Source organism: Pinus tabuliformis, chromosome Q (assembly GCF_031772625.1).
Source record: "Pinus tabuliformis cultivar Carrire ecotype Pingquan chromosome Q, CPIR1, whole genome shotgun sequence".
Classification (NCBI taxonomy): Eukaryota; Viridiplantae; Streptophyta; class Pinopsida; order Pinales; family Pinaceae; genus Pinus; species Pinus tabuliformis.
The window spans coordinates 488,110,194-488,126,872 of NC_142296.1; the positions used below are offsets into that span (position 1 = coordinate 488,110,194).

Here is a 16,679-nt window from a genome sequence, read left to right on the forward strand (position 1 = left end):
AAATGATCCTACTTTCTATCTACCAATCAAAATTTACGTGTGCATAATAAATCCCTTTGATTATTTTCTTCATCCTTCATACGACGAGATTAAATTTTATGAAAGAAATTCAATAGAAAGAATTGTACAACAAATTCTATTATGAAATCTATAACAAATTATATCTTAATTGTTATTAACGTTCTTCTAAAAATCAAAGTTATAGTCACTGTGATAACTTAATCCTATGAAACAAAAAGTTTAACTAGAAATAAAACGAAACCTTACAGCTCCCAAGGGGCCCTCCTGTGAGTGTAGGTATGCAAAGATCAGCAAATATTAACCATGAATTTATACACACAACACAGTGGAATCAAGAGCTCAATTAATCAATTGCAAAGAGTTTTTAAAATAATAACCAGTCGTGTATCGTCGTGCCGAGAGGCAAGTTTAGTAACCTCCTTTGTTAAACGAATTAAAGATTTCTAAGCCTATACTTCTCAACAAAACATCTTAAAATAACATTGTTTAAATAAAATAATGATTCTTCATGATTTGTTATCGAAGAAGCAAATCATGAGGCAAAATACCAGCTTCAATCAACGATCTTCTTGCTCGCCTGATTTGTCTTCCGTCTTTTCCACTGGGTTGACTTCCACGTTGACTTGCTCATACGAGCATCCTTATCACCTTGCCAGTTCAGAGGAATAGGTGGAAATCATTGTGTCGATTTCCAGCTACCTGTTCATATGCTTCGTTCCTCAACTGATGTTTCGAAACCTACAGATTCTTAAAGTAAGTTGCAAAATCGATTATTCGTTGCAGAATTGATGAAATTCGGTAGCTTGTGCAAACATTAAACCAAATAATAAAGAAACTATGAATAAAAGATGATTAAATACTTGTTTTTGCCAATAACCTTGCAAGTTGACACTTAATTGCAGTTATTATGGTCAAAAAGGAAGAGAATGAAGTTTAAGGAAGGTGTCAAAAAGGAACAATGTTAGTCTTCAACACTTACTACCCAACAACTCATCATAGTGGAAGACTCCAAAAACATAAGTTAGCACCTTCGCCTAGGCACAAATCCTTTGGAAGCCATGTTGAGCTCAATTTTCCATTGAATCCAATCAACCATTCATTCTATCCCTCAACCAGAGTTCTATTATGTTCGTATTTATAACACTCAAGCAGATTTCAAGGCTAATAAGGATCTTCAAGAAAATGTTGGGGACATTTTCATTAATGAACATCGCTCACTCAACCAATATTGTAATGACCCCCTCATTAATCAATGGTTATATATATGAGATCCACATGGTATGCCTCCACCTCCTTTGCATCATGTAGTCGATATGACCTTCGTGACTCCCTGTTATTTCATTATGTCCCTCCCTTCACCTCCTTTGCATCATGTCGTTGACATGACCATCGTGACTCCATGTTATTTCATAATGTTTCACCCTCCTTATGTTAGGCCCCTATACTACTAGTGTAACCCCTTATTGTTATTAGTACAACCCCCTTATTATATTGATCTACCCATGTAGTGCCATATTGTTACTATTGTGCCCCATAGAAGCCCACTATTGTTATGATTGTGCCCTTACATTATTATTGTTATGTCAGCTCTGATTATATTATGACTCCTTAGACTCCTATATATAGAAAGGAGGTCTTTTCATGTGTATCATCCAAAAATTGTTCATTTATGTAATGTAAAGGAGGTTTCCCCCTCGAAGAGCCTGAATTCTAAGGTGTTGGTCTATCTTTTCTATCTTTTTCTTGCACTGGTTTCATAACATTTGGTATCAGAGCTTTGGATTCTAGGGTTTCACTGCTCCAAATAAGTCATCGTGGAATTTTCGCTATAACTTTTTTTCTGCAACGTTTCAGAAGCAAAAAAAAAAACCATTTGAGGCAAAATTGCACTGAATCTCGGGTCCAAATTTCAGAGCCTTTTGCGCTATATTTGCGGAGATATGATTTGAGGAAGTTGGTCTTTTTGCAGACTCTTGAATTACATTCCAAACAAGTGACCTAAGGAAAATCATCATAACTTTCTCCCTGAGCATAAGATTGAAATTTCATAAGAAGGTATAAAAGAGGATGGACTGTAGTTTCTTGTATATATTTTTCAAAGCCAAAGGTCAAAACAGTGACACGTGGCACGTTGTACAAGTTCGCTCTACTGAACTAGTCTATAATCAGGTCACTGTGGGAGATTTGACATAACTCTTCCTTGGAGAATCCAATTTGGATCAGACTGGTGGCATTGGAAAGAGGATGCAGAGGGCTACTGCAGGTTGCGATTTCAGAACTTAAAGATATGAAAGCACAAAGTTATAGTCGTTTCAAAATCGAGCTCCTAAATCAAAAAAAAGCAAGATGAAGAAGTTTGATGGCAAGGATCCGGTAAATTGGATACTTCAGATGGAGCAATATTTTGATCTACATGGTACACCACTGTTACAAAAGGTATGTATTGCATCTTCATATTTAGAACCGGATCAATTTTTATGGTATAAAAGACTTTTTTCTCGTAAACAACTTGTTATGTGGTAAATTCTCATGGAGGAAATCATAGCACATTATGAAGATACAAAGAACAACACCTTCTTTAGAGCAACACCACAACAATTGGAAAGAGTAAAAGGGCTTTGTGACATAGTGGAAAGTAAAATTATGGCAACAAGGAAGTCTACCCCTCACAACTATAAAGATGGAAGTGTTGTTTCTCCTAGCCTTCCACAACCTACAAGGGTTACACCACAAAAATTGGAAGAAAAAGAGAAAAATGGATTTGTTACAATTGTGATGGCAAATGCACTAAAGGTCATAAGTGTACTGAGAAGAAATTAGTATGAAGAGGAGGAAAAAAAGGATCAAGCAACATCAAAAGAAGAGGATATAAGCCAGAACCCAACCCCGGAGAAAGAAGAAATGAATCAAAACATATCTTGTAAAGCATTGACAAGAAATACCACTCCTCAAACTATCAAGATAGAAGGGCATATCAAGAAGAAAAATATTCAAGAAGTGAAAGATCACATCGAGCATCAAGAAATGAATCCGACCATATCTTGTAAAAGATTGGAAGAAATTACCACTCCACAAACTCTAAAGATAGAAGGACATATCAAGAAGAAAAAGGTTCAAGAAGTGAAAGATCACATCAAGCATCAACAACAAGTTCTCCAACTTTTACAGGATAACACCACTTTGGTGCAAAATCGAATGAAACAACAGGTAGATCAACATCATAGTGAAAAATGTTTTGATGTAGGTGATTGGGTATTTTTACTACTGCATCTCAAGCAAGCTATTTATGAGAATGAAATGTTGGCAATACTATATGCACTTAAGAAATGGCGACCTTACCCAATGGGAAGACACCTCAAGGTAAAAATGGATCATGATAGTTTTAAATACTTTTTAGAACAACTATTATCTTTAGAAGAACAAAAAAAGTGGGTCACAAATATGTTGGGTTATGACTTTGACATCATCTATAGAAAAGGGAAGCAAAATTTTGTTGCAGGTGCACTCTCAAGAAAGGATGAGGATGTGGAAGCATTGTTTTGTGTTATTTCTATTATCCAACCAGATTGGATAAACAAAGCAAGGGATGAATGAAAGAAGGACGAAGAAGTATGGCCACTTATTCAAAAGTTGCAAAAGATCCCAATTCAAACAATATTGACAGAAATTGAAGAAGAAGGAAAAATCATATTGGAACTTGGAGCAGTCACAGAAAGAAGAACCCGACAGCTACGAAATCGATCAATTTCAGAGTATCTCATCAAGTGGAAGAACTTAACCGCTGAAGATTCCACATGGGAGGACAATAATTTTATACAGAAACATCAAAAACTACTCAAGCGTTGAGGACAACACTTTTTGAAGGAGAGGGGCATGTTAGGCCCCTATACTACTAGTGTAACCCCTTTTTGTTATTAGTACAACCCCCTTATTATATTGATGTACCCATGTAGTGCCCATATTGTTACTATTGTGCCCCATAGAAGCCCACTATTGTTATGATTGTGCCCTTACATTATTATTGTTATGTCGGCTCTGATTATATTATGACCCCTTAGACTCCTATATATAGAAAGGAGGTCTTTTCATTTGTATCATCCAAGAATTGTTCATTTATGTAATGTAAAGGAGGTTGCCCACTCGAAGAGGCTGAATTCTAAGGCGTTCATCTATCTTTTCTATCTTTTTCTTGAGCTGGTTTCATAACACCTTATATCGTCCCCATGTTTTCACTTGGATCATTATATGATCTTCCAAGTCGTGGCTGATTTCCCTGTCCAAAGATACTATCATTATAAAATGCAGGTTCACTTCCTGATGGGAAAGGTAGCTATGTGCCATATGGAAAGATGTTCCTTTTAGATGTTTTGTGGTAGTATGCCAATTTGTTCCTATCACCTATATTCTCCTTTCATTCTCTTCATTCCCCGACTATTTATGATTGCTTTCCAAAGTTGGTTCAAAGTTGTCCCATTAGTGTTGACTCCATGGCCCGCAAAGAAATCGCTAACCTCATGTTAGCCCTCCACCAACAAGCTAGATAAATAGAAGAGCACCGCTTTTCTCTTTACTTCCTCCAAATCAAATCAACAAGTTTGGAAGCTCGGGTGGAGACAACGTCTGACATCCTAATTTAGCATAGGAAACTAATCTAACAGGTCTAGGAAGAATATGAGGAACTCTGGTCTTAGATACAAGATCTCCAAGCAATGCAACTACTTGGAATTCAAACTCTCTCTCCTTCCATTTGCTCAAGATTCCTCCTCGACCCATGCAAAATTATTCAACCCAAATCTAATTGCTCCTCCTACAAGGACATCTTAGGAAAATAGTGATGTTGGCAATCTTCTCCACTCCCCAAGTCCCCTCTTATGAAATCCTTTGTTTTTTAATCCTTGGAATTTTTTCCCAAGACTAGTAAATTTCTTTGTCGAATATCTACACTTTCCTATTATAGTCTTATCTAGTAATCTCTCAAACACTATTATCTTTCACTGGAATCTTATGGATGGTGCTCATGCATTTTTTAATATTGTTGTGTATGTTTGATGCATATTTTTCTAATACAAATATATCTTGGTTCTCGTCAAATAGAAAAACATTGGTATAAGCATTGAAGTATAAATGTTACAAAACAATGAACATTGGTTTAAGAAACAAAACAAAGGTTTTAAAAAAACAATGAATGTTGCTTTTAAAAATAGAGAAAGGGTTTCAAAAAAGTGGTGGATGTTACTTTAAGAATGACAGAAGATTTTCACAAAAAATATGAACAATAGGGTTAAACAAAAGTAATTTCATAATTGAACAAAAAACCATATGGAATTAAAGTGATCTTATGATAATAAAAAAATGACAGTGAATATGGTTTCATCTCATTCTAAATTAAGAATGCATTTAATTTGCATAAAATGTGGGCAATAAACATCTTTCTGCTATTATTGACCATAGAAATTTAATATGTGGTTCATTTTAATAAGAAAGCACATAATGATGATTAGGTAATTTTTTTAGTTGTGGTGAATGGTGGAGAATTTTTTTATTTTTTTTTAACTCAACTACTCTCATTCGCAATTGTCAATGAAAAAGGTTGGTGGAGAATATTAGACATTTCTTCTCTTTTGTTGGACAAAGAACTATTCCTAGTAACACAAAATCAACAATTGATACAAGTTGCACTAGTTTAATGTCACTCTAATTAAACATATATTTACTTTGCATAAACAATGAACAAAATAAGAAATGTTTTAGTATCCATAGAAATTTAATATGTTGTTCATATTACTAATAAAGAACATAAAGATGATTAGGTAATTTGTCTAGTTGTATAAGATGTTAGAGATTTCTTTTCTTTTTAACTCAACTACTCTCATTCACAATTTTCCATGACAAAGGTTGAAGGTAAATATTAGTGTCTTTAGTTTTCTTTGGTTGGACCAACAATTAGTTCCACTAAAAAAATTCAACAAGTGATACTAGTTGCATTTGTTTTGACTAATAAATTTAAAATCATTAGGGTATAAGTTGCATCATTTAATATGAACACTTTGACAAGTTGGATGATAGACCAAAACAATTAAACATCTACTTCAAAAGACAAGAGTACATAAACATAAAAACAATCATTTTTACCAAGTTGAAACGATAAAAATCATTTTTATGAAATTGCATCATTTAATAGGAACCTCGATTACAAGTTCAATAATAGACCAAAACAATTAAACACCTACTTTAAAATACAAGGATACATCAACATACAAAGAATTATTTTTACCAAGTTGAAACAATAATAATCACACTCGTGTGGTAAGGCAACTTCATTCAAAGACAAAGGTGGCAACATCCACTACCCATTATATATATGAACAAAATTCCTGACAGCTCATGATGTTTAAGCTTTAGTTTGTAATGTACCCAACACTATCACTTATCAAGGTGTTTAAATTTGGACAATTTTTAACTCTCATACTACTTGACCAAATTATCTCTATTCATCCAAGCCCAGCTTATCATTAGAAGGAAAATAGTAAGTAAAATAGTCAAACTATACTATGCTCATTACATTCCATTTCACAAGCCAAGCAATAAAGCAACAATAATAACAACATATTCTAACTCATGAGGTAAATGCCCAATACATTGAGAATGACAAGACACATAATAACAACGAAAGAAACTAGGTGAAAATGAAAGTCAAGGGCACTTTGATTGTGGAGGGTTAATTAGCAAAAGCCAACTCTTCTCTCTAACTACAAAAATAGAACAATATTAACCTACAGATGTAGAACAATATGATTTTGTTGAGTTGGTGGCTCCTTACATTGAACTGGGGTCACAAAAACACATATTTAGGGCCAACTCTCCTCTCTAACTACCAAAAATAGATTATTATTAACCTAAAAATGAAAAACAATATGAGTTTGTTGAGTTGGTGGCTCTTTACATTGAAATAGGGTCACAAAAATGCAGATTTGGGGTTCATAGTTGCCCATGGATTATAAAAAGACAAACAAAATAAATATGTTCTTTAAGGCTTAATAATATATGAAATGATATCCAAAATAAATTAATCGAGTTGTCTTTCGTGCGACTTTTTGGAAGCTTTTTCGGTTGGTTTTTCCAGTCTAATTTATCTAAAATCCTGTAGGAATTTATTGAAATCGCAAGGTTGATGGGTAACCCTTCCACAATCAAAGTGCCCTAGATGATTTTCAGGGTGTTGAATCCATATATGCAATCAAAAAACCAGTGTAAATAACACAAATCAAGATTTCACCTCAAATTTTTCTACCAGATTCCGGCATTGGAAAGTCCAAAAAATCACACTAAAAACCACTCCTAAATTAATCATTCTAACATCAATTTATGCTCATATAAAAAATATTAAACACAAAGATTAGAATTAAATGTTAGTTTCCTATGATCCTTGTTCTTTCCATAACATGACAAGGGAAAATCCCATTAGAGACATGACAACCACCTGCAATAAAATATTACATTTTATCAATTCAAAGTAAAATAACTACAACTTTCTCTTAAATTTAATAATATGTAGAGTTACACATTTAACCACTTCACAAAGAAAGAATCCTAAAATTACATATTTTATCACTTCAAAGATAATCCTTTCCTTTTCTTTTCCGAAATCCTTAAATTATTCATATCAGTTCATACCAGAGAACATTTGGCAGCCAATAATAACATTTAAAGCAGAGGCATATGATATAAACAAAGACATATGATATCATTTTTTCTATAATTGTCCACGAATGCCACATATGGGGTGTTCAATTAATTTGATTTTAAAACACACTTAAATAGAAAAAACTATCAATGAAATGTCCAGCCTAAAATTGTAGAAAAGCTTAAATTGCTAGAGCGAAACAAGATAGTGGATGATCTTATCATCGGATATTGGCAACAATATAAAGGATGTCCCACAGATATCGATTAAATCTAAATCGAACGAAAGATAATCATTGACATCGAAGTCGCGAAGTTTGTGATATTGAATGTTCTTTCTGCATTTATGAATGTGAAGTTTGTGATATTGAATAGAGTTACTGCATTTATGAATGTGAAGTTTGTGACCTTGAATACAGTTACTGCATTTTTTAATATACGTAGGAACATAATCATTCTTTGAAAAAAAAAGGCATCGGTAAAGAAATCTAGTTTCAAATATGGGATTCACATTTATCATGTTTTTAAGTGGAAAAACGGATGAAGTCACCCGAGGGAAGGATTCCTTCACCAAATATTGAATACTAGTTAATGAGCACATAATTATATAGTGATTAGTTACAACAAAAGTATGACTTTGTATTCACTATTCCCATTTCCTAGGTACTTAATCAAATGCCTTCTTCTAGCAATCGAGTTAAAGACCTATATTCATATGGAGTTGGTTTTGACTTTGAACCACCCCACAATGCCCTTGCATTGTAAAAACTCCACATATAGATCCATGGGTCTAACTTATACCAATGAAGTGGGTACATTATTGGATGCCTTGAGCTATCATTTTGGTCAAGGACCCATATTTAGAGATAATGGAACCTATGTAAAAGAAAGAGTCTTATAAGGATGTTACATATCTAATGAGTCAATTTGATTATTTGTTTACCATCGCCAAAATCAAACTTTTCAAAAACAACATTACAATCTTAACAAAAGTTTTGCACCTTTTCCATTGTTTCACAAAATTATGGAAAAAGATGGTACAATCATCACACTTTCCTCAAACATGATGAAGTTGTATATGTAGGGATAGAAAAAGAGCAAACAAAGAGGGCTTGCATATTGTAGTAGCCCACGGAGCATCAGTCTCACTCCTTTGTACTTGCAGCATTTCCATTCATAGAAAGAGAGAGCAAAGAAACCTCAACTTCTAGCTAGGCTTTCTCCCATAAGAGTTTCCCATATAATATCATATGTTATTATGGTTGTGAGAGTTTGTATTTTTGTCTATTCTCTATTTTTCACATTTTATATATTGCACACATGAAAACAACAACTTAATAAATCCATGAGTCTAAGAAAAATAACCCTCATAGTGTAGATTTCATATTTTAAGTATAATTACTAGCAGATCTATTGTGCCAAACTATCCAGTGGAATATCCACGGAAGTTTATGGATCACAAACATATCACATCAAGAAAATATTAAATGTTTCTACAAAATAAGGTTTTAAGTCAGCCAATCGTAGCAATTCAAAAGTTTCTAATAATAGCAAATGTAGTCATGAAAATTTTGAATAAGTTATGTGAAACGAAGGCTAAACTAGAGAGTAAAGTAGGGATAAAATTACAACAATTTTTAAGAGTTAATAATTTATAAGGCGCATAACAACAAATAAAACCTTGATGTCAACCCTACAAAATGGCTGAAGAAATGCATGAAAACTTCACTTTTGCTTTTATAGTGCACTTTAACACAATGTCTAACCCCAAGGCATACATCAATAATTCATTGAATGTTGAACATATAAAATTTTGTCGAAATTTAACCCTAATTTGACACGAAATAAAAAGAAAGAAAAAATTGTATTTTAAATGAATGCCAAAAGAAATATGGACTGGTGTCTTCTCAATCTAAGGCATATGGAGGCTAGGATTCAAACATTCTAGGGTTTCCTTGGAGTGATACTAAATAGAAACAAATTAGGGAAAATAAACTTACCCTAGGGTTTAAGATCTAGGTTCTCAATTTCTTGGATGATCAAGGGAAAGAAAAAGCTATCGCTATTCCTCAAATACTTTGAAGAAGGATTTAGCTTAACAAGGGACAATGAGGAAAATGTTGATATCCTACTGCAATCAAGACTAGTACAATTTTTCAATCTGATAACTACTTCCAATGATACAATTAGACTCCTTATAACATTTCAATCATGAAGCAATTATACATGAAAAATTTCAACCATTCAGTTTCTTCAATAGAGCAATAGAGATCACAATGAACAATGAAACAAGAGACAAGAGACACCAAAGTTTAGGCTAGTGGCCAAGACAAAACCCACAATGGGAAAACCCAACAACCTTTCCTTATGAGAGACATTTTATTTCATCAAATGTACACCAGAATATTCCAAACGAGATTCCAAATCCCTGACCTCAATATTGCCAAGTCAAACCAATCAAAAGAGAGAAAATAGTCAATGTTGGTCAATGTCACAATCTGCAATAGAGTGGTCGAATTTCAGCCTAAGGTAGCTGAATAGAAGGGGCCAAAATTCAGTTAAAATATCAATGAATGAACCATTGTAAAATCCTGGTCAAATCATAGAGTTGACTTGTGGTCAACCTTTGGTCAACGAGAGAAAAACAAGAGCAGAATTTGGTCAAATAGAGTCAATAAACCTATTGTTGGTCAATAATTGTCATTGATGAAAATACAAGCACTCTTGAAGGTTATAGACTTGGAGACCATATGATGACATGGATGATGGTTGGAGACATCACAGTTGGAGACATGACATGGATGATGGTTGGAGACCACAATTGAAGCCCTAATGAAATTACCCTAACCCTCATTCTACCCCAATATCCTTATACATGGAGAATCCTAAAAATCCCAAGACTTGTACTAGAAAAATCCAAACAGTCATAACGAAAAATATTTTTTGACCTCTTGTAGACATCATATTACAATGACTCCTTGACTATCTTGTAGAGGACTCTTTCCTCTTTCTAATGTGCCCTCACTTGCTTCCTAACTCCCAGTAGTCTAAGAGAAATAAATTTTCTCAGGGCATATATCCTATTTTTTTTATCCTAGCCGACCTATACTCAGTCACTCATGTCAGCCTCCCTCCATAAGACATGTCCCTTCATTTGAATATCAAAACTCATATAAATAGGAGTTCGAACTATCCATTTGACAAGAAAATTCGGTGAATATACATAGAACAAAAAAGACAAGTTCACAACTCGTGAACTAAACACACCAAGGTGATTTTGAAGGAAATTTTGTTTGGTTTTAAATATATAATTGGTTATCTGTTCTTTCCAACCTGTGACAAGGAGATATAAACCTTCAGACCTGTGAATAGCTTTTAACCTATAATAGAGAGCTGCGAAGACTTCGACATGTCACAAGAAGTTGCCAGACCTTTGTACCTATGACGGGAAGCTACAACAAAACCTTCGAACATGTGTTGAGGACTGCGATTGGCTTGAATTTGGTAATCTAACTACTAGATAGAACCTTGAATCAACTACAAGAGTTCGGACCCAGTTTTGTTTGCAACTTCGGACAAGTGTTCAGATTGGAGGCACAGACATATACTTTCTGTGGTGGCCTGGTCTTGGAATAACTCAACCTGTGAAAGCTTGATTACCTTATAGCTAGCTTGGAACTGAATTGTAGCAGACAACCAAGCTCAGTGATCGGTGTTGAAGACAGTTAATAAGATGAGAAGTCATAGACAGTGATTAGACCCTTGGGCAGTAAAGTGTCTTGAAGATAAAGCATATTGGAATTTGTGGAGCAGTTCGATGGAATAATAGTAGTCACAGTCAACCATTTGTAGCCTTGGACAGTCACATTTTTGGAAGCACTTGGAAACCTTGGAAAGAGAACTCTTGGAACATTATTTTGGACAAGTAAAGCTTTGAAGAATATTCAGTGGACAAATTGGAAGCCCAGTATAGATCTATGCAACAATTGATGTAAGTCATCTATTTATTCCATTTATTACAAAATTGAAGGATTGGTGCCCTAGAGGTTGGAGCCTCTAAAAACAAGGTTGGAGCCTTGAGAAGAATAGGGTCGGAGCCCTAGAGGTTGGAGCCTCACAAAATTCCAAGTTGGAGAATGGCAACAGGTTGGAGCCTGGTAGATTGAAGGGTTGGTGCCCTCAAACATCATTGTACTCAATTTTTTGTAAAAAGAGGATTGGTGTCCTCACTTGTTCCTAATAAAATTCTTATTATTTATTTTTCTAATTATAATTGTGAAGAATCTTAACTGGTAAACATAACAATTGAAAAGAAATATTGATTCACCCCCCTCTCAGTATTTCCAACAATTGGTATCAGAGCCAACTTCTTCATAATCAGCCTAACAACTAGAAGAAGGATTCTTAGTCACAATGGCCAGTAAGGATTCAGGAAAAATCCCTCAATTTGATGGAACAAATTTTTCCTTTTGGAAACGTAGGATGACATTTTATTTAATGTCTCTTGGACTAGAAGTATGGCAATCAGTTCAAGATGTGTATAAACTTCCATCTCCTTCACCAACCGATCCAGATGGAAGGAAAATTTATATAGCAAATGCCAAACCACTAAATTCCATAACAAGTGGAATTTCTTATTCAAAATTTACAAAGGTTATGAACTCTAAATCTGCCAAGGAAATGTGGGGCAAGCTGATTGGTATCTATGATGGAGTCTCCAAGGTCAAGAAGGCAAAACTTCAAACTCATAGAAGACAATTTGAGAGTCTTAAAATGGATGACAAAAAAGACATTGTTTCCTTTTTTTCCGAGTGGATGAAGTGTTCAACTCACTCAAGGGTCTAGGAGAAACCGTTGAAGAAAGCACAATTGTCCAAAAGGTTTTGAGATCACTTCCAAAACATTTTGATTCCAAAGTCAGTGCCATAGAAGAAATGAAGGACTTGGATGACCTAAAAATGGACAAACTTCATGGGATTCTCATTGCATATGAAATGAAAAAAGGAATCCCAAACTCTAAGGAAGTAGCATTCAAGGCTTCAAGAACATTGAAGAAAGGAAAGAATTATAGCAGTGATGATTCCGATAATGAAACAAAACTAGCACAATTCGTGAAGAAACTAAGGAAAGGGTCCAAACTCAAAGGTAAGTATCCTCTCATTTGTTTTAAGTGTGGTAGAATAGGACATTATGCTGCAAAGTGTCCTCATAAACATGATAGTGATGATGAAGATGAATATAAAAAGAGGATGTTCAAGAAGAAAGGGTCAAATAAGAAGAATTTCTTCTCCAAACAAGATGACTCCGATGAACAAGAATTCGTGATTACAAAGAAAAAATCAACTAAAAATACATTTCTACTCAAAAGGGATAATGATGAATCTGATGAAGAAGATGACTATGTTGGAAGTAGTGAAGTATTGTTCATGGTGTTTACAAATGATGATGATTCAGAAAAATAAGATGAAGGAAATGTAGATGAATTACTAATGAGTGCTATTGAAGAAAATGAGAAATTAAGGAAGAAGATCATTTCTCTCAAAATAGAAAAGGAAGAAGAAAAAAGGAAGGAAGAACTTTTGAACAACAAGCTAAAAGAAAGAGAAGAAATATGCGAGAAATGTGAAGCTGAAATTGTCTCTCTAAAGAAAGAGTTGAATCAGGTTAATAAGAGTTGGAAAAGCTCTCAAACTCTTGATAACATCCTTAATACTCAAAGATCACAACATGATAAGACTGGAATTGGTTTCAAAGGTGAATCATCAAGTTCGAAGAAGAATGCCAATGAAGAAATCCAAAGAAGCTATGTTGACATCCTTTGCAATCATCCAAAAGAGAAGAAGTCGTTCCACCAAGAACAAAGATCCACTTACAACAACCCAAGGAATGAAGGAAATCTATCTCCAAAAAAGAATGTTACATCAAGTCAAGGCTATTCTAATAGGTATCAAACTATCTTTCTTGGTTGTTGTTTCTATTGTAAAAATTTTGGTCATCAAGCTAAGCATTGCAAGGCTTATAAGGATAATAGCTCAAGGAGATATAGGGCCAATTATCAAAGCAAGCCACTTAGCTCAAAAGAACAAGGTCAAATCAAGACCTATAATTCTTTTGATCCTTTGGCTAAGTATGACCTAGCATGTTCAAAATGCAATGATTTTGGCCATGATACACAAAATTGTCCATTTATATCAAAAAGGGAAGAGTTGAAAAAGGAGGAACCCACTATCGATAAATGTGGCCTAGATTTATGTGCACAAAGTGATGAAAATCAATGGTTTGTGGATAGTGGATGTTCAAGACACATGACAAGTGACCAAAAAAAGTTTATCTCATTAAACAAAAAGGATAGAAATGTATCCTTTGGAAGTGAATTTGCTAAAATTGTCGGAAAAGGGACGGTTGCTCTTGTTAATGGAAAGGGAAAAGCACAAAACGCACCACCGATGGAAGGACTTAAAGACAATCTTCTAAGTGTTAGCTAGATTTGTGACCAAGGACATAATGTTATCTTTAGTACTAAAGGTTGTGAGATAAGAAAATCCTCTTCAGGAGAACTTGTGGGAAAAGGAGTGAGAACACCAGATAATGTATACATTTTAAGTAAAATTCAAGAAGAAAAATGCTATATGGGTCAAGAAAATGAAAGTTGGTTATGGCACAAGCGATTGGGACATCTAAACTTTGACAACTTGGTTAATATCAACAAAACAAGTGCAGTGAGGGACATTCCAAAAATTATAAAGCCAGAACAAGTTGTGTGTGGCCCATGTCAACATGGAAAGCAAACTAGAACTTGCTTCAAGACCAAGGAATTCTCAACATCAAAACCTTTGGAGATCATACATGCAGATTTATGTGGACCAACCAAAACTCCAACACTACAAGGTGAAAGGTACTTTTCTCTATTTGTAGATGACTATACTAGAATGATGTGGGTGTTCTTTATAAAGTTTAAATCCAAAGCATTTGAATGTTTTAAGAATTTCAAAGCTCTTGTGGAAAATGAAAAAGAATAAAAAATCAAGTGTCTTAGAATAGATAGAGGAGGAGAATTTACTTGAAAGGAATTCAATGATTTCTGTAATCTACATGGAATCAAAAGAGAACTTTCCATAGCTAGAACTCCTAAACAAAATGGAGTAGTGGAAAGAAGAAATAGAACCATGCAAGAAATGGCAAGAACAATGTTACTAGCAGCTGATTTGCAAGCCAAGTTTTGGAGAGAAGCAGTTGGGGCAGCAGTGTATACCTTGAATAGAGCCCAACTAAGACCAAATAATGACAAAACTCCATATGAATTATGGAAAGGAAGACCTGCTTTAGTAAAATACTTCAAAATTTTTGGAAGTAAATTCTTTATGTATGAAGATCAATGATGACTCACTAGGAAAGTTTGATTCTCGTGTTGATGAAGGAATATTTCTTGGATATTCTACATGGAGCAAAGAATACAAATGCTACAATAATCGACTACGAAAGATAGTAGAAAGAATTGATGTGAAGATTGATGAGGCGCTCCCAGAAAAGGAAATTGAAGTCTGTGAAGAAGATTCTATTCTTGAAGAATCTAAAGAAGATACAACAAAGGAAGAAAAGGATCAAGAAAATCGAAAAGAACCATCTCAAAATCCATCAAAAGTAAAATTTGTTCAAAAACACCATCTAGAAGAATAGATTATTGGGAATACAGATGATGGAATACAAACCCGAAGAAGGATGACAAACACACCAAGAAAATATAATGTTGCCTTACTATCCATGATAGAACCAGAAAACTTTGCTCAAGCTAGTAAGGATCCTCATTGGGTAAATGTTATGGAAGAAGAAATGTTTCAAATCGAAAAAAAATGAAATATGGGAACTTGTACCTCGCCCAAAAGATAAAAATATTATTGGAACCAAGTGAGTGTTCAAAAACAAAATGAATGAAGATGGAGAGATTATCATAAATAAGGCAAGGCTTGTTTGTAAAGGATACTCACAAATTGAAGGAATTGACTTTGAAGAAACGTTTGCCCCTGTAGCTTGATTGGAAGCTACAAGGATGTTTTTGGCATTTGCTTATTCAAAAGGATTCAAAGTCTATCAAATGGACGTGAAATCATCATTTTTGAATGGTGACCTAAAGGAAGAAGTCTACATGGAGCAACCAGAAGGGTTTGATCTAGCAGAAGGAAAAGACTTCGTATGTAAGTTAAAAAAGGCATTATATGGATTGAAACAAGCTCCTAGATTGGACCATTATCTACAACAACAAGGCTTCAAAAAGGGAGTGACAGGAAGTAATCTCTACATGAAAATGGACAAGGAAGTAATCACCCTTGTATATGTTGATGATCTGATTTTTGCCAGCAACAATGATGAAGTAAGTCATGAATTTGCTCAAAACATGTCAAATGAATTTTAAATGTCTATGATTGGTGAATTATCCTACTTCCTTGGATTACAAGTAAGTCAAACTAAAGTAGGTATGTTCATATCCCAAGCAAAATATCTTAAAGACATTCTTAAGAGATATGGGATGGAAGAATGTGCTCCTATGAGCACACCGATGACTACAGATTGCAAATTAAGCAAAGATGATGAATCCCCTTCAGTAGATGCAACTCTTTATAGGTCAATAACTAGAGCTCTTCTATACTTAACTGCTTCATGACCCAATATTATGCAAGCAATAGGAATGGTGGCAAGGTTTCAATCAGCTCCTAAGGAATCCCATTCATTGGCTATAAAAAGAATTCTCAGATATTTTAAGGGTACTCCTAATTTTGGCTTATGGTATCCCAAATGCACAACTTCTACCATGACAGCTTACACTGATGTTGATTGGGCTAGAAGCATAGACAACCGAAAAAGTACTAGCGGAAATGCATTCTTCATGGGAGATTGTCTAGCATCATGGCTCTACAAAAAATAATCTTCTATATCTCTCTCCACAATTGAAGCCGAATATATAGTTGTTGCAGACTGTT

The 16,679-nt window shown here is 34.4% G+C and overlaps 1 protein-coding gene across 4 annotated transcripts in view; it reads right to left on the reverse strand.

Annotated features, from left to right (window-relative positions):
- Window positions 1–663: 663 nt before the first annotated feature.
- LOC149220304 (putative sodium/metabolite cotransporter BASS5, chloroplastic) overlaps window positions 664–16,679 on the reverse strand; it is a 311,918-nt gene continuing 295,902 nt past the window's right edge. For 2 of the 4 annotated variants that reach the window (XM_089384742.1, XM_089384748.1), the window contains exon 9: window positions 664–759. In XM_089384742.1, coding sequence (XP_089240868.1) covers window positions 679–759 — 81 coding nt within the window. In that variant the 3' untranslated portion in view covers window positions 664–678. Of the gene's footprint in view, window positions 760–7,253; window positions 7,502–8,535; window positions 8,581–16,679 lie in introns of those variants that run through there. The other 2 variants (XM_089384743.1, XM_089384746.1) reach the window with 2 other exon arrangements.